Here is a 24,614-nt window from a genome sequence, read left to right as displayed (position 1 = left end):
TCTCCCAGCTGCATGACCATCAGATCCCACACAGTGAATGAATGAATGAGAAGGGGCAGGAGAGCACTCCTTTCACAAGTACTGTAGACTTAGAGGAATTTAGACATAATATGAAGCAAGTTCTACAATGTCAAATAAACCAAAGAAAACACCAGAGAAAACAGTTTGTCAGTGAATGCAGAATATCTTAAGGATGACAAAATTCCAGGGCAGGTTTCCTAAAACAGATTTTCCCTCATGTCTATGCAATACATATATGCTCAACAGAAAATATATATGCACATGTATGTATATATACACGTACATACACATATCCTTTACTACTTCTAGGCACCCAGTGAGAAGAGTTTTACCACTAGGGCTAAGTACTAAAGCAGTACATAAAAATTAACAAAAATTACACCATAAAATCTCAGCATTGCCATCACAGCAAGCATAATCTTATGCTTTTATGAGGAATTAAATACTTAAAAATGCCTTACAAAATATTCATACTTAATATTATGATGTTATATGACATTTACAAAAGTAAAGCATTTCTCCTTCAAAATTCCACTAATATGAATGCTCAGACTTCTTTAAAATGATTGTTTGTTAAATGAAAGTGTTCATTTTGCAAGAAAATTACTTCTCTGCCAGTGTATGCTAATTATTCATTATAGCACAACTTCAAAGAAGATAGTCCTTTCTATAAAACCCATTGTAAGTTTTCTACCCTCAAAAGTCTTCTTTTGAAAGACATGACAGCTTTGAGACTTCAAGATGCAAATGTCCAGATAAAGTCAACAAAAACTGTGCAATGGAGAAAAATCATCAAGAACTCCTGGAAAATGACTGCACAGACAGGCAGCTCAAGTCTGTAAGGGACTGTATGGTCTAACAAACAGGCAGGAATAGACAAGGAAATCTGCACTGTCCAAATACAATTTTTACACAGGTACTACCAACGCTGGACAATTCATTCACAGTTGCAGATGCCAGACTTTACGTGGTCCCATTCTTTTCCAGATCATCTGACAAAAATATTGTCAATGATTGGGTTTTTTTTTTCCTTACAGCCCTCAGAGTTCTGCCATAGCTACAACTCAAATTGTAAAATCTTTAATTTAGTGTGACTCTAGAAAAATCCTTTATTTGCTTGGGGATTTTTAGCTTATTGAGTATTTTCCCTAACAACATTTCCATCTCCTAGCTTATTTCCTATGATACACACTTCCCCAATTCAAGTTACTCATGGTTAGTGAGCAGAATTTTAGTGTCCATTGCATCCCATTAATCTTAGACAGTATTATTTCAGCACATCAAGAAGACTTAGTCTCAGAACAGAGCATGTCTTGAGGAAATGGGTCTTGATATACAAAAGACCATTCTTTGCAGGACACTACAAAGTTCCCCCCACCCGAGCAGAAACCTTGTTCCAATCAACAGAATGATAGTGAAGTGCTCCCCCACCACCTAGTTCCCACCCTTCTATGGTAATCTATCACTTCTGGGATTCTCTTTCTTACAAGAAGAATTTCAGAAGTGCTAAGACAAAAGCTCCAGATCTTCACCTTTGAAGATTAAGTAAAGACTGGACAAAATGAGAAGTACCACTATTGGAACAGCCTAATTACAGTATCAAATCCATGTGGCCTACACATACCAATTCTATTAATACATATTTAGATCTCCAACACAGCACACATGGTCAATGCTAAATATATTTATATTTATTTTATATGGTTAAAGAGATAATTACATGCCATACAGGCAACACCTGCACAGAACCAAAGGAAAGAAAACTTATTTCTGCAAACTGACAACTGTTTCCATTTAAGAGGCACAAAATTTTGCACTCCTCACAACATATAGATAATATTCACAGGCTTAGGAAATTAACCCAACTTTAAGCATAGTTTTATAAGCCACTGGAGTAAACATCTATATAAACAAATTCCTATTTCAAAAAAGCCTGGAATTTAAAAAAAAAAATCTTTCCAGGCTGCGTGGAATCTACATAGCACAGCAACACACACTCTTACAGAATGGTTCCTTCTAAATCCTCTCTCCTGTCAGCATTTAGGTTTGGGTATTTTCCTCCTCCAACCTGCTAAATAAAGCCATATTTCCTGCTGACAGCAAATGATTGGTTTACCTTGAACTCCAGGGGGTTTAACTATCCATCCTTTAAGAAGCTTTGACAGTTTAACCTGCTGAGCTCACAGCACCCAAGGGAGGGTCTTACTTGCAGTTTGACTTCTGCTGCTGCTGACCACTAATACTGACTCCGCAGATAATGGATTTCAATAACAACCTCCTACAGGTTAACACTTTGGGTAGTAGCCATGATACTGCTTTAATTAAGCTAATACATGAAGGTTACAGTTTGGTAGAAAGTTGTACTAAATTTGGCAGTGCTCTCAATAGCAGGAAAAATGCACATGTTCACCTGTCCTGTAGCTCTGGGATAAATTTGCCTAACGATACAATTCAGTTGGTTTAACTTTTTGTAAAGTGGGCTCAATTTATTAATTCCATTTCCTCTAAACAAAAATTTTTTCAGCAGAACTGATAACTTCATGACAGATAGGAAATGGATGCCTACAACCATGCTGAGCACATAATGTGTCTACCTTGCATACAAACAGCCCATGCATTGCAGTTCAAGCATACTGTGTTTGGTTTCTTTACTTTATAAGATTTGGAGCATCCTGGTAATATAATATAGTAGCATTTCTATTTCCTTGAAGCTAAGTTGCTAACAATAAATTTCATATTTTAGCAAGCTGTTAATTATGTAAAAGCTTAAATATGTTAAAGACATCTAGTTGAAAGTGGGAAACAATTCATATTTACTGAAAACAAGCATTTGCCAAAATACAAAAGCTTGTAGATTGGAGTGTTTCAATACATTTTACAGGCCAAGCACTCGCTCTTTTTCAACACAGCACTTAAAAGCACACATTCACTCCAAAAATAAAGAGAGGAAAGAGGTTCTTGGTTTAAAAATTTGGTATTAACTTTACCTGCAAAAACATCCATTTGTTGGATTTTATTTTTTGTTAAAGTACACAATCTGACAAACACTGTACAAAGTAATAATGAAGCAGCATGGGAGCCATTTAATATATTTCTTGATTAACTCATTGCCTGTCCAGTTCTCATTCAGACATGTGCTCACATGTCATAATCGTCATAACTCCCATCATCCCTCCAGTTAACACACAAGCTCCTTGATTAGTGCACAACTCCCAGACGAGCCATTGCTAATGCTAAATAATTCCCTCCAGCCTCCTGCCACTATACCACAGGCTCTCCAATTAAATATAATGTCTCTGATGAGCCATATTAATACAGACAAATTCCTGCCAGAGATTCTAGCCCACTCACTTCCAAAGAAGCAACTGAAATAAAAAGAAAAAAAGCTGTGCACATAAAAATTAGCCAAAAGAATAATTTTGCCATGAGGCTTGAATTACAAAACTTTGCTGTCATAAGTATGTTATTCTTGGAGGTGTCTGGGAAATTGGCACATATTAATACAAGTTTACTGATAAATGCAATGAGTAAATTACCATTTTAATAATTGAAAAGCAAGCATGTAAAATAGATAGCTCTTCAATCAGTTAATTACAATTAGCAATATCTAATCACAGGTGATAAAATTAACTCAGATCACTTGCTGCTGGTATTGCAATTATATTCAGCCAGTCTTGTGCATTAAGCATTATTTGCAACATTGGCATAGCTGTACACACCTACACAAAGTTTTCTCAGGTTATAAAATTATTTCACTAATGACACATCCATAAAATTTTTAGAACTTGTACCAAGAAACTACCATGCCTATTGCAGTAGCACTAATTATGTAGTGAAGTCCACATTTTTAAAGATATTTACAGATGCACCAAGCAACAGTAAAATATTTTAATAATATAACAGATCCAGTCATGGGTCAAATAAAGAGCCAAATGATAGTAAATCTCCCCACTTTAGAAAGGGTGGAATCACTGGAAAATCTAACCTTTTCAGTGTACACTGAAATTCATTAACATTTAATTCAAAATTGCTGCCATTAGCTGGAAATTGACTGTTTAGATTTTATGAAAATCATAAGGAGTTCCCAGTCCTTACAGGAAAGAGTCTAATGTCCTTAACCCTAGTGCTGTCCCTCTCACTGGAAGAGATATCAACAAAGGACGTGTAAATAGACTGTTGCAGAAGTATCCTTTAGTAGTTTAAAAATACTGCTTGCAACTGCACAAATTGTAAGATATTCAAATAACCCCCATGAAATTTTGATAAGCTCTTCCCCAAGGTCCTTGCACCTTCATCCTTACACTAATGCACTTCATCTTCATTTACCTGATCATTAGTTTCCAGTTTGTTCAGCTGGAAACCAACACACACTAATTACTTTGACATCACAAAGTCCTATCTGTCTTCACCACCTCCCCAGACAGCAGGGAGAAATTATCAAGGGTAGGCATGATAATATCCTGATAAATGATGATTCACATCACCTCACTGTCAATCATCCAGAAGTGCTCACGCAAGATACCACTCAATCTCATTACTGAATCCTAGGGCTAAGAGTACAATACACACCAGGAGTCATATTTCAAACAGCAGGCCACCTGGATAAGATGCAGCTCTTGGAGATTTTCATGAATTTTGTTGGCTTTTTGTTTTAACACGGTAAATGTCAAATATTCATCTATTTTACCATGTGTATATAGGCTGGCAGAAAAGGACATGCTGAAAGCAAGGCAATTCATCTCAAGGGTTCAAGTGATAAAAAAATCTAGGTTCTTCAAAGGGGAGGAGAAGGACAGGTAAATTAATTTAAGAAGAAAATTAACCAACCTAAAGTCTCAAAGTTCAGTTCCACAATTTGGGCATCCTTCCTGCTGAAACAATATAAATGCATTCAGAGATCTGAAAGAAGAAATGCTAGCTTTGAAACTCATTGACATGCGCAAAATTCAGTTTCTGTGATGGAAACAACTTAATGTTCTTGCTTCAATAAATATCTGATGAGGGTGGGTGGGCTGATCAGTCAAGAAGCAAAAATAAGAACTTAGTAGTAGCTGTTTTCTCAGAAAATATTACTTCTTTCCCTATTTCCAAAATAGTATCATCCTTCCATATCTCTCAGCCCAATTACATATACAAATAAAGCAACCTCTAATGGTAAAGCCCAGGGCTTGCTATCCAGCACAGAATCTAAAAGCTGTTCTAGAGAGGGAACTTGAAGTAACACCATCACCTACTAGGTCTGTAATACAGTCTATTTTCTTGCCCAAGATCATCATGCACCATCACTAAACTTGCAAAATGGCTGATCATATCCTTCAATTTATGGTGCATCACATGGAACAGATGAAGGAGAAAAGAAGAAAGCAATATTGAAAGAATATGGGGGAAAGTGTGAGGAAATTTCACAACAACGTCTGCTTGTGCTAGGTATTGTCAGGGAGGAAAAAAAAACGAGCCAAAACTAAGAACCAAACGTTGAGAAAAAAACAAAGAGCAGACAAGCAGAAGAACAAAGCAAGTCCAAAGACACATTCTGAAGGCACTTTAAACACTCAGCAGAAGCCAGAGCAGCAGGGCGCTCTCTTGCAGGTGTGGAGGGTACTGCTGCTACAGGCACGCTGGCTCTGCGTCCAGAGACTGCCTGCCCACACCACGGTGCCTGAACTTGGCAGGAACCCTCGCACACTTCCTTGCACCTCCGCTGCCCCAGACTGTTTGAAATACGATCACAGGCTCTCAATGAAACCCTTGTCCCATTTCAAAGTACTCTTCCCCCCTCTGGGGTTACACAGGACAGGCAGCAACTTACAGGCTCCTGTTCAGATAATGTTAACATAACATTTTCCAAGGAGAAACTCAGAGGTTTCCCCTCCAAATATTCTAAGTGTTGTAAAATATATGTAAATGCAAATATAACAGAAAAGCAAAGCTCCATAAAAACCCTGAATGAAGTCATTTAGGTATGGATGCACATACCTGAGACATACACTATTCAGAGTCTACTTTTCAAAGCAAGTGTAGATCACTACCAAAGTTGAAAACCCAAGAGCTCCTCACAAGTTTCCTATCAAAATACTCTCCCTAAAAAAGAGAGTTTCCAGTCCACATACGCACACAGATTTCTCATTCTCAAATCTATGACCCACATCCCTCACCTCTTTGGCTTATCAAACCTACCTTATCAACCCTACCAATCATGCTATAAGTACAACAGATTTTACAGCAACTTATCCAAGAAACATTAACTACCACATGCTTGGACAATGGAATTCAAAGCATTTTCCCCTAAAGAACCAGAGAGCCTGAAAATAAAATACAACCTCTTCAGTGTAGCACATGAAGCAGGGCAAAATTATGAGCAAAATCAGCATCTTTTTCCACTGAATGCAACCCCAGTGCTTTCCTTCCTATCTTTAGAGAAGGGCAGCAAACAAATATAATAGCAACAAAAATGAAAGTATCATTCCAGACAAGCTTAGATATTTAAAAAAATTTTAGAAGTGTCATTATATTATGAAATTCATCCATAAATGTGTTGAATTTTCATCTTAACTTAAAAGCAAAGAGCCACCTTCATCCCAGACTTTCCACAGCACTGGCTTCTTAAAGAACACATGATCTATTTGTGCTGTGAGAAGGCTACTGTTGGCTTAAATGCTTGAAGGCATACAACAGAAATCTCTTCTGCAGACAGAATAATGGTGCAGAGAATACACAAGCATGCATGCCTGCAAAGTGAATTTACCAAAGTTAATTTGTTAGCTGTACTCACAGAAATCTGAGGGCAGGGAATTGTAACAATGATCCTAAATTTTAGTTCAGCTGGGCATCTTTATGTTAGAGCTTTACCAAAAAAAAAGAAATCTTAACACAGCAGTGTCACTTCTTGAATCTCAGCACCCTAATTTAAAAAATTAGCTTTCAGTACTAATTGACAGAAAACACCCATTATAGGTTTTTAGTTAAATTGGAAAATTCTCTGCACAAAAAAAAACTGGCACAGAAGCAAACTTTATTATCAGATGAATACTGAGTTAGACACATTAAGACATTTAAACACCCTCCACCTTTCTCTTAAGTTCTTGAAGTTAATTTGCAGCCAAGTAACAGTACTTCCTCTAAAGGAAGAAAGAAAAGAGTAAATAGGAAACTGCTGCCAACAAGTGTCAGCACTGCAGAGTTCACAGTCTAAGTTCATCTGCCAATTTTGAGCCCCACAGATACTGAACAAGAAGCGCATGACAAAACTTCAGGCTCAGTTGAACCCATATCCAAGAATGATATTAAGAACTCCTCAAAATATTTAACAAGTATAAATCCAATACAAATTGCACTTTAACTATCACAAGGAAAACAAAAATTACATTTGCTACTCAAACTCAGGTTATTATCAAAAACTCTATCAATCATACATCTAAAATCTCTCCTACATTAGTCAATTTCATATGTACAGAGAACAGTAATCTATTTAAAGTACCTAGAGACCCTCTACATACTCTTATCAAATAAAAGCTAGCATCTAAAAAATAAAAGAACATGAAAATTACAAAATCCAATAGCAAAATCCTTACTAGCACTACTCTTGCAAAAATAAAGCTTTGAATTCATCATTCAATTACTTCATAGAGAATCATCAATTCCTGAATTTATCAAGTATTACAACTGACATAAAAAAATGGCTTCCCAAACTAAAAGTACAAGAGATGTAACAGTGGTTTCCACAGTTCTCCAAAATTGTTATGCTTAATGAGGTAAACAACACAAGCAAGCACAAATAGTTTAGTCTAACCTAAAATTTAAGGGCAAGCAAAGCAGGATCTGGCTGAAAGCGTAAAAGAAAAACAAAAGGACATCAATGGGTTTTCAAATCCCCACAGCCACTCACTGTGGCAGGCAGTGAAGCTGCCTGAGCTCGACCATTCTACATTTGACTCTTTCACAAAAGGAAAGGTTTGCAAAACGCAGGCTCTGATTTTATCAGGCACTAGCATGCAAGAGCAGCCCCCCAAGCACAGTCCCTTCCCTCCCATACACCCAGGGTTTGCAGCTGCTAAGTGCACACAAGTAAGCAGGACTAAGTCACCCACACCCAAAGGCACTGGGGATCCTTTCTCACAGCCCAAGTGAGGGACCTGGAGTGCCAGCAGGCAGGCAGGCTGGGCAGGCTTCCAGCACCAAGCCCTCACTGCAGCACACTGCACACCTGCCAAAGCCCTAATGCTACACAAGTGCCACAGCACCTAAAACTTGTAATCACAGCTGCTTTCTTTTTGCTTCCTCCCTGGGCTTTCTTTAAGCTTTTTTTTTCCCCTGTGTTAGTCCTCAACATATTTCAAGTAGGGTTTCTCACCTCCACAGAGCACAAACACTGGTCAGGAAATACAACTATCTTTGTTATATTTAGGAAAGGCCTTTAAGGGAAAAAAAAATCTGAATCTGGGTCAGCAAATTAATTTTTCTTGCGTTCAGGAGCATTTCTAGGGGACTGACAGATCCAATCCTTAAACCAGCAGCATCATCCAAATGTTCTAGTTAAGCACAATAGCTGTGCATGTTGGAATGAAACCATCCCCCAAAGGTTGAACTGAAGAGCTTTTAAACACCTAAAGCACCTTATACAAAATTGGAAAACATTAACCATAAGATCAACAACATTAAGTGAAAGTTTGTAATAAACATGAGCTATAATTAAACTTCCCTGGACATTATTCTTGAAATTTGACACTCAGCTTTTAATAAAATTAACATTACAAAAAATGTTTATATGTACTTTTATTATTAGCTTTTAGACCTTCTCAGCATCACATCAGTATTTTGGTAATTTTATTATGCCAATGAAAATCTTCACTGAAAAAGGCTTCCTCAAAGCTGAACCTGATAGTTCTGCTACAAGTGAAAATCAATTTAAAAAAACATTCTCCAAGTAAAAAAAAAAAATCAATAACCAAATAAATACCATAGGTAATACTTCCATAACAAGCTTTTAAATTACCTGTGAAGAGGCTTCCTTTTCTCAAAGTGTGATGCAATAAATGGTCAAATACATAGCACTTTCTTTCACATTGCATAACCAAGGACTATTATTAATCATGTATTTGCCCATTTGTCAGCATAATAGCAAAAAGTTTAGTCTGTTCTGCTTTGCAAGTTCTTCTCCCACCATATCAGCTTTTTAAAAAAATAGTGAATAAAACTGAACAACAATTACAGCAGGACATGCAAGAGACAGGACCTCTCAGAGATAATCCATTTTTTCAATCACACAGTAGTTTACCTAAGTTGACTACCTCACAAATTCAGCTTCTACACAAAAACTTCCTCCCATCCCTTCACATCCTTCCGTATACAGTCAACACCACCAGAGCTTTGGTTTCCTTAATTAAGCCCCTGCATCTCCCTGCCTTCATCCTTCATCTGTTCTGTACATTTGAAGTCTGCCCAAGTTCCTCTGCTTGAAGACTACATTGAGTATAAACAAACTCTCCTGAGCCACTTTGACTTCAAAACAGCCTCTCATGACACCCTGGCAAGCAAATCCTTGGCTTGGGAAAATATAATTGCACTTCCAAAGTCCATGGTTGCAATTCTGCTGTTTGTCAGTCTTGCTCCTCCTGGAAAGTTAAATCTCACTATTTCTCAGTAGTCCCAGGCTTCACATCCCTGATTACCTCATCACTCTGTAAGAGGTCCAGTACAGCACCTCCTCTAATTAACTCAATCACTTCTGTCAAGAAATCATTCTCCCCACATTCACAAAGACTCCTCAGTTGTTTTCACTGTCTCACATATGTACTAGTGACTTGAAATGATGACATTTCCTCCAGTTTTCCAGAGCTGACTTTATCTGCTTCTTATTCATGATCAGGTCTACAGCATCCAACACCACCTGGCCTATGACAGGAATCACAGCCTCCCCTGAAGTTCTCTGTCCTCCACTTAATCAAGCAAATTTGTCTCACACAAATCTGTTGGCTCTGCAGCTTCTCTGGAAAGAGCCTGTCAGTCTGTTTGTCCTTCCTGATCCTGCAAGTCAGCTCATCTCCCTGCAGCTCCTTCCCCTACAACTCAGTGCCTGAACCAGAGCACACCTCACATTTATAAGGGCCCCTAGCTCCTACTCTCACTCTCAGAGAGAAGCACCAGGCAATTGCTACAGTCCAAGTCATGAAAGATATCGGCCCTACTCCTTCCACAAACTTTTTAGTACCAACTTACAGCTGTTGGAGAGATTGATGATTAACACATGTTCAGTTACTCAATGCTTCTCATCTACTCTTACAACACAGAACAATAAGGAATTAATGAGGGCAGGGGAAAATTTTGCTGGAAGTATCATAAGATACCAAACCTCATTATTTGACTAAAGTTAATTTCAAAGCATCCTTTAGAAATATAGTGTTGATACCATCCAAAAACAGACAAATATCTATTTTAAAAGTTTTAAGAAAGAAATTGACTTATACAAACAAGCACTAAGCTCCCCTGGCTTCTTGCTAAATGCATTAAACACCAGTTTGATGCAGGCCCCCACCCAAGCAAAATTACAAGAGATCAACCTAGGAGATACACTTCCTGGACAGGGATGCTCCTTTGCCACAAAAAGCAGACAAGGGAGATATGCTGTCAAATTTGTCAACAGCTAAAACCACATTAAAAACAATTTCACTTTAAAAACTGTCAGCAGCTGTTTTACAAGGCCAGTAACATTACAGGTCAACAGGTGAGCTGACATTAAACACCAGCTACAAAGGGACTCTGAGAATTCATGCAATGTTATAATCCAATTAAAATCCAGGAATAAAACTTGAAGCACTGCCCAATTAGCAAGACAGAGGCAGAATGCAGGAGGTACTGTACAGAATACATGCATTTCTATAAATCCAAGCCACCACTCAGTACACCTATTAGTTTGCACCATCTAGTCAAACACTGATTACCATTCTTCCTGTATAATAAACAAGATACATGAAGGGTTTGGGGGGGTTGCTTGGTTTCAAACAGCTATCAAAGGATGCTAGTTGCTGCCTACATACAATTCAGCAGTAATAAGTAAATCTCATCCTTTATATAGTGTTTTCTTGATGAAAGTAAACAAGTGACAGATGCTTTTTGTGAAAAGGTGAAAGAATAGAACCCAAAACCACAACACCCATAAAAGGACATATGTACCTATACCTTATACCTAACAAATTGTGTCTTCATTTCCTGTCTCCCATCTTGAATTTTTCAATCTTTCAGACACCTCATAAGCAATTCAGTTTCTTGTTTAACACCCCTCCCTAGAAAAATGGTACCAGGACCTCATCTGTGGAATCCCAGACTTCACAACTACCTGGCAACTTTTTCTTCAGCTAAGAACCAAGGAAGTATCTGGTTTTAAATACAACGCTTCTTACTAGGATCTGTTAAGATGGCTCTGCTCACCAATCCAGCTCTTCACATTGTGTGAACCTGCATCTCTGATACATATTTTCTCCCCTGCTCTCTTTTCCCACAGCCTCCACTATTAGGATGTGTGATGGCATTAACTCAAGACACTAAATCTACACTGCCTCTCAAAAGGTTAATCAGGTATTCATTCTCCTTGTCCCCAGCCATGTGTCCTGATGCCATCAGCTCTAGCATTCATTAACCTATGCAAAGAGCCACATCAGCTTGCTGATCCACATTTCTTTCTTTTCTTTCTCCCACTGTTCTCATATAGATAAGCAGCCTGGATCCATTTAACAAAAGACTGCACACATGGTAGGTACACAAAAGATAGGAAGGCAGAGAACTACTCTTAGTAGACAGCACAGTCTTACATCAATTGTAGAAGTAATTTTCTAAGTACTTGTGAACATTACTCATAGAAAATCTGCCTTAGGTCACTCTCTGTCTAGAGCTCATCCAAGTTCTAAAAAGAAATCCAGCCCAGGGCCTTTTCACCAGTATTTACACCCACACAGATAAGAAACCACAGATAGTATTACCAAATAGTATTGTTCATTAATAGTGCCTGAAAACAGATCATCCTTGAATAACCACAACCACAGCTGATAACAAATACCACAACTGGGAAAATATGAACCACAGGAGCAATGAATTTACACAATGAAGCAGCTGCTGCTAAGGACATCGGTGAAGGATGAAATCAGGGAAAAGACAAGACACTCAAAGCCTCAAAAGAGGAATCCAAGGGACCTTACACTCTGTATCCAAGGAAGTGAGGCAGCAGGAAACCATGCTGCTGCAGCTCCCCTCTTGCAGAGGAAGATGGCAGAACTATCTTTTTTATCACATTGACAATGTTCAATTGGATTAAAATTACTACTTACAGCATTTTCCACCACCCTCTGGAAAGGTTTAGAGATGAGCACAAAGCAAACAGGCTATAATAGATGTACACCAACTTGGTTTCCTGGGGAAACCCAATGTAATAAGGACAGTATGTCTGAGCCAGAATTATGGCAGCAGGAGACATTGATCCAGAACTGCTGATGGCAGTGCCCTCAGCACATAACTGAGGAGGAAGGAACTGCCTGCTCTCTGCCACTGCTGTCCAAGAGAGGCAAAGCTCTAGAACAGGTGAAGCCTAATGATTCAGCTCTGGTCAGCCTAAAGCTTAAGACCTGATCACAGAGATGCCTTTACATCCCTCCAAACCCCATAGCTCTGGGTACAGCATCAGAGCCCTGCAGCCAGCCAAGGCAATAAAAGTCACTTTACTGACCTACTGCAACTCAGCCGGTTTCTATAAATGGCTACAGCATCTGTCACACATTCCAATGAAATATTTTCATATAAAAAGGTCATAGAAAAAAGTTTTAACTAACTTGATCAAGGCGTCTGGTGTGTTCAGAGCATGGAAACAACACAGCACAAGATCAGAGAAGCGTTAGAGCACCAGGATGCAGTCCTAAGCAAGCAATTAAGAGTGACACATCAGTACACATCAGTATTTAAGTTCAAATCAGAACTGTTTTTTTTAAAGTAAATCTCTCAGTCACCCCCACTTAAAGCACATTTGTCTCTAACACTCAGCTGTCTCAAAGCACATGAACCAGATACCTGCTAGGCACAGCAAACCACCACAAGCAGACACCAAACCCTCAGCACCAGACTAGAACCAAGCACACAGATATTGAAAAGCAGAAAGGAAGAACACCGTGTCTTCAGCATGAACCAATTCACTCCATAGAGACACTCCTGCTACTCCCCTACACTGATGTAGACAGTCACAGAACCACAGAAGCACCACTTGACTCTCCACAGCACTGAGGACCTGCACCTTTAAGCTGCAATTAACTTGGCTCACTGGGCTCCCACATTTTCCTCTCCCAAGGATAGTTCAGTACTTCCAACAACAGCCACTTTCCCTAAATGAGCTTTGTGACAGATTATTTTTAATCCATTCATTGATCCTTCAAATAAATCAGCTTGGTAATTAAATAACCATCCCCAAATAACCATCCCCACAAAAGTCAAAATATCCGGTATCAATTCCTTCTTTACAACATACACTTTCCACCTGCAAGGCAGTGTCCTCAATTGGGCTGCAGAGTGTGATGCTTAAAGCATCCTATTCTACATCCTTCCTCTGCTTCTTAGTGGTAGAGTTCCAACAAGAAGCCAACAAAATCAACATTCAGCTTGACCATCAAACAATGCAACAGGCGTCTGACTCATTTCAGAGGTCATATATGCATTGCACATCATCCCATCACTGATTAAAGCACACTAAAAGGCTGAAACTTTAGGATTCTAGAACAGCTCAAGCTTGCACTTTTCACTATAGCCAATGAAAAATTAATTACTTCCTCCAGCAACCCACTCAGTTTCAAAGCAATGATAAACTTTTTTAAAAAAAGGCAAATTACTGGTAAGCAAGCTACAATTCTGACCAAAAGCACAATCCTTCCACAGAGGTATTTCCCTTCATGGGATTATCACCATCTGCATTTCTCATGCTTTACAAAACTGTCCAGGAGCTCACTCAAAGCATGGAGACAGGACAGTAACATCATCTCCATCCCCGCTCGTGAAGAAATGAACAACACGCTGTCTTGCCTTTGAAACAAAAGGCAAATACACTGAAGGAAGAGCACAACAGCAACTGTTTTGCACACCTTGCAAATACTACCACTTAGGAGGAGTGAATTTCTCCAGACAGTACAAGGAGGCAAAGTCCACTCTATACACTCTGGACAACAGCCCAAGAATGATGTACTTCAAAATGGCATTAAAATACTAGTTTCATTTTCATATAGGTACTCAAAACAGATCTCTCCAAGTTTTCTGAGTATAAATCCCTGAAATGCCATTGGGAGACAATGAGCTGTCAAAATGACTGAATTTCTAGTTTTGTAGCAGATGATGGAAGAAAGCTTTGCACATTTTAAAAGACAAAAAAAAAGTAAATGAGAGTTTGGACAAATGTTAAAATTTCTAAGTTAGCTACAAGTAAATAAAACTCCTCAGTTTTAGATAAAATTTCACTTTTCAAACTAATGAACTTTTCACATTAAAACTTAAATGCCAAATTGCCCACAAATACTTTTTTTTACCAGCTGGATTTCTTAAGAACAAAAACTGACAGCATCCCATTAAGCTATAGAGAAGTCTTCAGCAAAATTCTAAGTTTACATTGTTGCAGAAAATAATCTCATCTTACTCAAATTCATTCAGCTCAATAAAGACATGGTCTAGAAATTTATAACCCTTATCAACTTTGCAGTTTCCCTAAACCAGATTTTTCCCCAGCCTCCTTCTGTCTCAGACTCCCAGTTTAAAAAAAAAGTTAGGAAAGGATTATAGATCTTCCATTGCTAGTTAATTTATTTTTTCCATTTTCTGTCTCTCAAAAGACTACACTTTCTGGAGAACAGCTCAATTCTGTGTAATTACTTTTACATCAATAAAAGCATTTGCATTATTTTTCATTTTATATTATCTGGCAGAACAAGATTTAAAACAGGCAGTTTAATAATACAACACCTGAAGTCTTAAGTGACTGATAGGAAAAACCTTATATGAAAGAAGTATAACTCACTGCTCACTACTCTGTTAAGTTTTAGTAGTTTACATTACTTTCCCATGGGATTTTTTCAGCCATTTATAGTTCATTGCTTCATATGGCTATAGAATCCCTGCTGTGTTAAAAAATGCCAAGTAAAATTATATCTCATTCACTGCTTTATGCTATACCTTCTTTTGTTCAGATCCAATTAGTGAAAGCTTGTTCTTCATTTATCATACTTTTAGCTGATTATGTTAGGCATTACAATAGTTCTCTAGCTTTCCTTGACAATGTTTGCACCATCAGTGTTACATTTATGGTTGAGGAGGCTCTTTCATCTTAACCCTCTATTCCAATCAGTTCAAGGGGAAAAGTACATATGATTACTCTTGTTCAGATGAAACTTCTTTGCTTGTTTTCTCATATCAAAAATAATTCCACCAGATGTTTTAATTAAAAAAAAAAATCTGAATTTTACTGGCCCTTCCCCACTTTACTTATTCAAGGGTAAAGAATCAGTGTTTTGAAAGCTGAACACTGAAGCTAAAAAAACCAACAAAACTTAGCATTTGGAACAGTATACAACTTTTTTTCTCAGCTTTCCCCAAAATAACAGATGCAATCAAAGAGTATTAGCCACTATTTTCAAGAGCCTGAAAGCATCCATTATGATCTATTTTATTCAGTACCACATAAGCAACTGTAATGCTCTATGGGGGTCTCAGCAGCCATTTTGTCAGGCTGTTTTTCCCACCAGTTCACACATCCTCTCACCTCCACAAAACTAAATGCAATTCAATCCCATTTAATACCATTTCCAGCTATCTATAAATTTGCATTAATACAGGAGCATCCAAAAGTCTCTGAAGTCACCTATCTCCTTTTAAGTTTTGTTAACATTCTCTTCCCTATCACCATAACAATATTCACCTATAAAAATCTTTCAGATCTTTGGTAATTTTTAAAATTAATAGCACAAAGCAGTATATTTTGTTTTTTGTATTCTCCCTCTTCAGGTAAACTTTATTTGGGTCTCAGCAGGTTGCTCCATTTTTGCCACATTCCCAGTTTATAACGGTCCTCTCTGCTGCTTCCTCCTCATAACAGCAAAGTTTAAATTCCTCGAAATGAAAATTCCTTTATGCTCTTATAGTCTATTACTAGTTTTATCTATTAATGGTAAATATGTCCAGATTGATATTGCTCTAACAGCATACTCAAGACATTTGCCATGGTGCTCCACAGAAACTAAGTGTGAAAAACAAGAAAAAGCTGTTTTATGGAAAGATTATATGCACTTTGTTTATTTGCATCACCTCTATTCAGCACTGTAAATTCCACAAGGATTTCAGTAATCTGAAAATTTTTTAAAAGTCAAGCATTCACACAAAAGAAATCAAACTAGAGCTCTAGGTTAAGATAACTCACAAGTCTTGTAGTACTTTTATTCTAACAGCATTATTTTAAGATTGTGTATACAATTCCTGTACAAACATTAGTGAAAATGCCTGCTTGAATCATTGAATGCATATCACTAGATAAGGAATAAACTAGAAGCTATCACTGAAAAGCCTGAATTGCTAAATACCCTGTGATACCTGTTTTCTTTCTTACCTTAAATACTTAGTGAGCATGCTGAACAACTTTGCTCTGTTCAATTTCAGTTGTGTTTTCAAACAGTAGGACAAAACCAGAGTCAGTAACAAACCAACTGGACTGCCCTCCTTTTACAGTTATATTGGTTACAATTGATTCATATTAAGAGTATCAGGCTACCTCCTTCTCAGTGAGTAGCTATACAGATGACAAGTAATGTAATAAGGGGCTCTAACTACATCTCAAAGGTTACTCCAAGTTCTAAGCATACAATTTACCTACTGTAGCTGGTGCTACTTCTAAACATGTTAATAAAAATTTATTTTTAAGATATCCCTACCTACTTTGGTTACTAAAAACCGAGTCCCACTATTTTCAGTAAAGACAAACTGTTGGGATGGGCACCCAGTTCAACAGCACATCTTTACAGCTATTTCTGTCTTTGGTTCAGTGACCATCATCATCAGGGTAACTGCCTATCATACTCATTACTTTTGCAATACAAGTCATGAAGGAGTGAGATATCCTGTCAGCACAAAATCAAGAGAATACTAACAACTCTCTTGCAGCATCCCATCACTAAGCAAACACATTTTTCCTAGCTCCATGAGGACAGAGATTCCTTTGGCAGGTTGCATCAGCTCCTGAGCATGACTTCAAAACATTGGACATTTTGCTATGACTGGTACAACCAAGAAGGATGCTGTTGATGAAACAATGGACAGAATTATGGACAACTACTGTTGGTGACTTTACTGTAAGTAACAGAGTAAAAGAATTTGGCCTGTGGACTCATCTATCAAGGTCATCCAAAATGGCAATCACATCACTGCAATGGGCCAGGTTATTCCCATAATGAAAAACTAGAAGTACCCAAGTCATTAAAATAGACAACTTTAAGTAAACTCTTTCCCAGTGCAAGCACACAGGGCAGTGACTGAAGGATCTATGGTAGACAAACAACATGTATAATTAAACCCAAAAAACTAGCTTAGATTTCAACCACTAGCTTAAGTACTTAGAATAGTTTTCCTAGTAGCCTTCCTCTCATTTTCCTTTTAATACCTGGAGCCTCTTCAATGCACACAGCTAATGCTTAACCTCATACAGATACGTTTGGTGAGTCTTTAGGTAAGGCTCCAGAGAGCTAAGCAGACACTGCATCACCCTTACAGCATTTGTTAGAGCTTCATAAACTCAAAAAGGCAGCATCCCCTCTAACACACTTAATGTTATCTTGATGAACTACCATGAGTATATTAATGCATTTCCAAGATACCACCTTGGATTTTCTTTCTCTTGGGAACTATTACAAATTAAAGACCCTATTTGTATTTTAAAGCTAATACAGCACTGTAGCGCAAAGCAGCATAGACATATTTTCAATTACCTTTTTGTAATGCACTATTTGTACACCCTTCCCCCTAAGGTCATGAGTTGTACTTTTTCATGCCATTCTTACTCTCTTATTATGTTCTTCAATCTTGGTTTTTACTTACTGCTTTCAGATCTTGTCAGTTTCCAGTTCATAGCAGAATCCACACAATCAACAGACACACTAGAGAGAAGACCAATTCATTTTCTCAACTCTATTATGGACTGGTGAAAGAACATGTGGGTCTTTTTTAAACAGCTTTTTAAGTCTATTTTCAGGATGAATTCATGCCAGTGAAAAGGCTATGCAGTGCTGCTAAACAGTGAATCCATTTATCTTTACAGCAGATACTATATACATGAGATGGAATTCAAGTACCCATCAGCATGCTTCAGTTTTACTAGAGGAATCATAGATCATAGAGAATAGTTTGTATTCATATTCACATAACCCTTGGCTTCCAAAAGAATTACAATTTATCATGATGTCTGACATCCACCCATTAAGAATTCATTTCACAGCCCATTGAGCGCCCACAAGCTACCACATTACCAGTTATGGCTACCAGTTGAAACCCAGACCAAGTGTACTTTCCATTCACCTCAAAGAAAGAAATACATGCCATAAAAATCCATCAGTAGAGCATTTCAGAAAGTCCCATTTCAGTCCCTTGCTCAATCTACAGCCTATTCATAACAAGCTAAGCTGGTCATGTAGTAATAGGACCACAAAGGGACTCAGACAAAAGCTATGTCAAAGTCCAAAACTCCCAACAGCTCCCACCTTTCATTTAACTCTGAAAACACCTAAGCTCTAACTACTTTCAGATTTCATGAACCATGTCTGTTTTTCCAATGTTGAGTAACTCGCCACCTATATTCAGAAGTCCTGTCCTACACAAAACACACTTTTTTTCTGTTAGCTTGTCTGAGTGACTTCTTATTAAATCATAATACAGGGGTTTAGCTACCTTCCAGATTTCAACAAACTTTCCTGGAACATGGGGGTACCCCTGGTCATTTCTCCTGTAGCAGTTCTTGCAGGCAAGGAATACTGTGTTGTCTCTAGTCAACAGGAATATGCAAGTATGACTACACTTGCTGTTATACCACACAAGAAATTATCCTGTTACTGTTGCCATGAGTGATAATGAAGAGACTACAAAACCTGAAAATGGGCAATACATGTACCTTGCTTGTCTAAAAAGCCATTTTACCCCCTTTCTGGTATGCTGCTGAATATTGAAGGCACATCAATAGCCTCATCGAAGGCAGCAGCTCCATTAAGCCTGTTTAGGATACCTGGTAGAAGGGGACATTTCTCTGGAAAGTAACAAAAAAGATTTACCAGACACAGGAAAAATTTATACTAAGCTTTATACCTTCTTCTAGGATCCACTCTTCATTGCTTTTTTGTGCATATTAGCAAAACAAAATTTAGGTTTTACTGCTACTCTTACACTTGTTGCCCACATCTACATAGGTGCACATATATCTAGCTTAATCCACACAAAGAGAAAGGTAGCATTTACACAAACACAGAAGAGTTCACAGACAAAACATGCTAAATACTTATCCAGTCCTTCCTCCACCTTGCTATGTCCCCTCACTTCAAGCACATAGAGGAAAAGGGCATATCCAAAGATACTTCAGAATTGCCAACATGCCTACAACAATAATCAGTAAGACTACATAACAGCTGCAGTCTTGCTGAATTACTAAAACCTCATCTACCACTTGAATTAAGTAGTACTCACAGCATTGGCATCGACATCACTGTGTATGGCAACTGTTTTGATCCCCATCTTCTTACACGTTTTGATGACCTACCACATAAGAAGTGACAATTACCAATATTTAAACACTGATACTTTCAGAATTAAATATAAAAAGACGAAAATGTTACATACTTACTCGGCATGCAATCTCTCCTCTGTTGGCAATAAGCAGTTTTTCAAAAGTCTGAAGGGAAAAGAACAATAAGAGTTTTGAGAAACAAAAAGAACAAGTTTTTCTCCCTTCAGAAACATGTATTCTTTTCTCCTTCACTTCTACTAACACTATGGTTTATCCATGAGCTTATAATTCTGAGATCACCTACTTTTAAAAGAGGTCTTCTGATTTAAATGATGATATAACAAACAGCATGCTATACTAGATCTACCTAGCACACACCTAGAAGAAAAAGGCTTTGACTATTCACACCAACCTCCCTTGGATCTCCTTGCCAACTAGAACCCTACAGCAGCTCTAGAAGTCAGCCAAGCCCAGGGAAGAGGAGCAGTTTTATGTTGCCTGGAAGCAGCACAGCCACATGCTGGTATTATACAGGTACAATGCTAGCAGGTACAGTGGTCACTACCCATAACCAGTGTAGATGACCTGGAACACAACACTCATCAATTAAAAGGCACTCCAATCATAAGGAAGAGAGGCTCCACAATGCCTAGGTTGTGGAGGACTGACAGTTGGACCCTGAACAGGCATACCCTGCTGAGTTGTACCAGCCTTACCCCTTCTCCTATCTAAGCCTCACCTGAGGAAGTCAGCAAAATCCTGCATGGCCATCAGGACATTGTTACACACTAAATACTAACTAGCATCTGCAATGCAACAGAATAGCAAATCAAGGTAACTACTCGCCTGAAATTCACTGTCACCTTTCACACTGGAATGCACCAATGCTGCAAATGTACCTTCAACACTTCTAGATCATGCCTGTAAGAGGGGATACCAAGCTGCTGGAAGTCAACAAGCCTTACACCCTTTCCCATTAAGAAAAGAGTGGCAGAGCAGCACAGTTGCTCAGCATGAAAATCTCATTGCTGGGAGTGAGGGTTATTGCTGTCATGGGCCTTGCTACTAAACACAGGGGCACTTTGGAACTGCACCTGCTCAGTTATAAATACAGACTGCCACTGAAAGGGACTGTCCTGGGTGACACACTTACCCCACTGCTTTCCACACCCCAGACCACAGGGGTGCAGCTCCAGGACACATCCCAAGTTTGTGAACAGTCCTACTGTGCCTCCCATGCTCCAAATGAAAAACATACAATAGGGAGCCAGTGGGACTGTCCTTTAGGGGCAGTCTGCAGTTATACACATCAAGTTTATCAAATGATACCCAAAGACATTTGACAGCTATCCTTCCTCCACTACACCAAACAGCTTGCCTTCAGAAGGACCAGGGGAAGAGGAGGTATTGCCACTACAACAACTAAAGGGTTTACTAGCCTCACAGGCATTAGCTAATTTAAAGAGAGGAAGATAGGTGCCCGAGGAGAGGAAGGAACACTGCAAAGCCCCAATAGGAACTGCTATTGACAGACTAGAACACATTATTTGCTCTACACTCCAGAGAAACTCAAGGTGCTCTTAACCAAATTTACTTTCTCAAAGTCAGGGCTGAGCTGACATCACATGACCAGTTTAAAAATACTACCATGTGATAACACCATATGGAAATTAAGTGATAAGAAACCCCTCCAGGTGAGAGCTGCAGCAAGCTTACACAGTAAATTCAGCCAGGTTTGCTGAATACCACTGCCCAGTGCACAGGCATACCTGACTCAGATGGATCTTAAACAAGCTCAATTATCAGAGGCACCAATACTTTAAGAACACCACAGGAGCTAGCAACTTTTTTGAAGAGTTCTTAACTGGTGATCTGGTCTAAAAAGGTTATCAACATCATAATACACAAACTGTTCCTGAGTCTAAATTTCAGCATTCTAGGTACCTAAAGATTTTCAGGCATATAGACTTGAGGGGGAATTAAAAAAATACTCCCAAATACCTGGTGCTGAAAAGTCATGATTCAAGTTCACCACCAGCCTAGTTCTTGGTACATAAATCCTGCTTTATTAATCAGCTGTGATCACAGTACAAGACAAGACTTTCAACATCAAGATAAGAATATTTAACATTTTAATTTTTCAATTCTAGTCTGTCTAAAGACACAGATTAGACTCCAGCTCAGCACAATAAAAAAAATTAAAATCACATACTGCTTTGGAGTAACATTTTTAATATAATTTCCACTAATTAGGCTGAAAAGGTGTCACATGAAAATCTTGTCATTGCAAAGACAGTTTAAGTGCTTTTCAGGTTTGTTTTGTTCACTGCCCCTTCCTTTGTCTGTGGTAGTCACTGGCTGACATTACATAGCTCCTAACTGAGAGAAGCCAAATACCCAACTATATGGCCTAAGTATAATTATGCATTTAGAAAAGCAAAGGGACCTTAACTATGCAAGAACCTTAAGAAAAAGAAATCTTCTAAAAAAACCTGTAAAGCTACAGTTCTAGGTACATGCTGGTTTTCCCTATTTCCTAATACTGTTTCAATTCTAGTTAATTGCTTCTACACTGGTGTGTAAGGACAAGCCTATCAGTCCTGAATTGTTGGCATCCTTGCCATTGAATATTACTGTACCTTCAATCACATTATTATTCCAAATGTGTTACTTCAGAGGCCATGCCAAGACAATCTTCCAGAAGGAAAGTTTTTCTTGGCTCATAACTGTAAATTGAGATTACTACTGCACAACTCCCAAGATGAGGATTTGCTATTCTCCACAGGCCTTAAAGGCCCATCTTTTTCCAAGGTCTGAAGTTCTCACCCCATGCCAGGTCATCTACCAATCATGCTGCCACTGTTACAGAGTTTTGTTTCCACAAACAGCTTTTGGCTAGTCTAGCTCCTGAATGTTTTAACAGGCCCATTACCACCCACACTACAAAAAACATTAACAGTTGTTTCATAATTATAACATGTTCAGGCCAGTATGTGACTCTCCCAAGCTCACAATCACTTAAGCCTTTTGGGATACACTCAAAGTAGCATTCCAATCTTGCTTGACATGTATCCTGGAAAAGCAACTTCTTTTTTGGTTTAGACAGAAAAACATGCTATTAAACCAGTGATGGGTTATACCAAGAGATCTACCATTGTTAGGAGAAGCACAAAGAGGGCAGCTTAAAAAACCAAGTGTCAGTATTACATTATATTATAATATTATATACATAATATAATGCATACATTAGTATTAGTAAGATGTCAAAAAGAAAACATGCACCATACCACTTACCTTTTCATTTGGATCATACACAGATGAATAGAGCTTATGTGAAGTTATAAGGCACCATCTTGAACACAGTGTGTCCCACTATAGAAGAAACAAGGAGTTAGGCCTGTTGCAGTATGCCATTACATTAAAAGCATCTCATACACTGACATCTTGAGGAAATGTCCATAGTCTTTCATTCCCTCACCAAGTGGATTAAAGCTCATAGAGAACTGCCCTTCTCCATGCAAACACCCACAAACAGTAACCAGAAAAAATTCAGAAGCTCTACATAGGAGGTCATTAGGTTAAGCAAAACTTTTTATATAATATACTCTCTTCTATACCATCTTCTTTCCCTCTTGTTCCAAGAACTACCTAAAGAAATTCTCAATAGAGCATGCATGCATATGCCTGTACACAGTGGTGATGGGGAGAGGCCTTCACTGCTGGGCATACAGCAGGCTGGCCCTTACAGAGGGGAGAAGGAACAGACTTTAGATGCTAGCTAAGCTCTCAGTCTTCCCTATCCCAGGCTCCTGACAGCAATCTGAGGAAAAAGAGGTCTTTTTCCCCTAGACTTCTGCTCTCAACCAACTTCTACACAGACAGTTCCTATAGCTTGCCATTATTGCACATCACAGGAAAAAGCAGTATACACACACTATTTCAGAGAAAACACAATAGATTATATCACAGATTTGTAAGTGAATCAAAAAGGAGATTCAGATGGATATTACTTAAGCAAGTCATTTTACAATGTAATGGCAGTTAGCCATAAACAAAAATAATCATACAGACAAAATGATACCACACCAAAGATGCATCAATACAGACAGCTCTGGCAAAGTCACACTTAATCACCCACATGGAAACAAAAATAGTATAAAAAGCCTTAACAGATATCGTCTAGTAGGAAACACAAAACAGCAGTGACAGGAACTGCCAGAACTCAATCTGTCAATTCTGTCTTACAGAACTGTTTTCAAAAGCTGCAGAAATCTTTTGATTTCTGCAACTTTTGAAGTAGTAGAAACTACAGGATGTCCCGTGAAAAGACTGAGGAAAAAAGATACAAATATGAACTACATTAGAAAAACGATAAAATAAGGAAGCATATGTTCACATAAATGGCTTAATTGGAGAATTCAGTTGCATCTTCCACAAGGGTAGTGAACTTAAGACAGTTCAAAAATTGATCAAATTTAAAGTTTACTGTAAGCTCATATTGATTTTGAAGTAACAGTGGCTGTCAGTAACTGGAATGTGAGCACTCCCTATACAGCCCTTTAGCATGATTAAGCTTGAAAATACTTCTCACGTTGCATCACAGAAAGCAGAAACCAGCCAAGGGCTGAGAAGGCCATCACATTTGTAAGACAGCTGATCTTTCAATTCTTATAAAGGAAAAATATATTCCAACACAACTAAAGGAAGCCTTGGAGCTATACCACCTCTTGCCAGGTCCAACCAAGCTTTGTGAGCAGAAAGCTACTATAGTTACACAGGTTACTAAATTGCCAGTTACTAATGGCAGCCATAGCATACACTGTTCCCA

At 38.3% G+C, this 24,614-nt stretch overlaps 1 protein-coding gene across 3 annotated transcripts in view; it reads right to left on the bottom strand.

The window, feature by feature from the left end:
• PCCA (propionyl-CoA carboxylase subunit alpha) overlaps nt 1-24,614 on the bottom strand; it is a 274,953-nt gene that overhangs the window by 238,861 nt on the left and 11,478 nt on the right. For 2 of the 3 annotated variants that reach the window (XM_058821827.1, XM_058821835.1), the window contains 3 exons: nt 23,081-23,158; nt 19,904-19,951; nt 19,747-19,815 (listed from right to left, as the gene is read on the bottom strand). In XM_058821827.1, coding sequence (XP_058677810.1) covers nt 19,747-19,815; nt 19,904-19,951; nt 23,081-23,158 — 195 coding nt within the window. Of the gene's footprint in view, nt 1-19,746; nt 19,816-19,899; nt 19,952-23,080; nt 23,159-24,614 lie in introns of those variants that run through there. The other variant, XM_058821843.1, reaches the window with a different exon arrangement.

This window comes from Ammospiza caudacuta, chromosome 2 (genome assembly GCF_027887145.1).
Source record: "Ammospiza caudacuta isolate bAmmCau1 chromosome 2, bAmmCau1.pri, whole genome shotgun sequence".
NCBI lineage: Eukaryota > Metazoa > Chordata > Aves > Passeriformes > Passerellidae > Ammospiza > Ammospiza caudacuta.
Note: the sequence above shows the minus strand (reverse complement) of the source record. Positions and strands in the feature narration are given on the sequence as shown.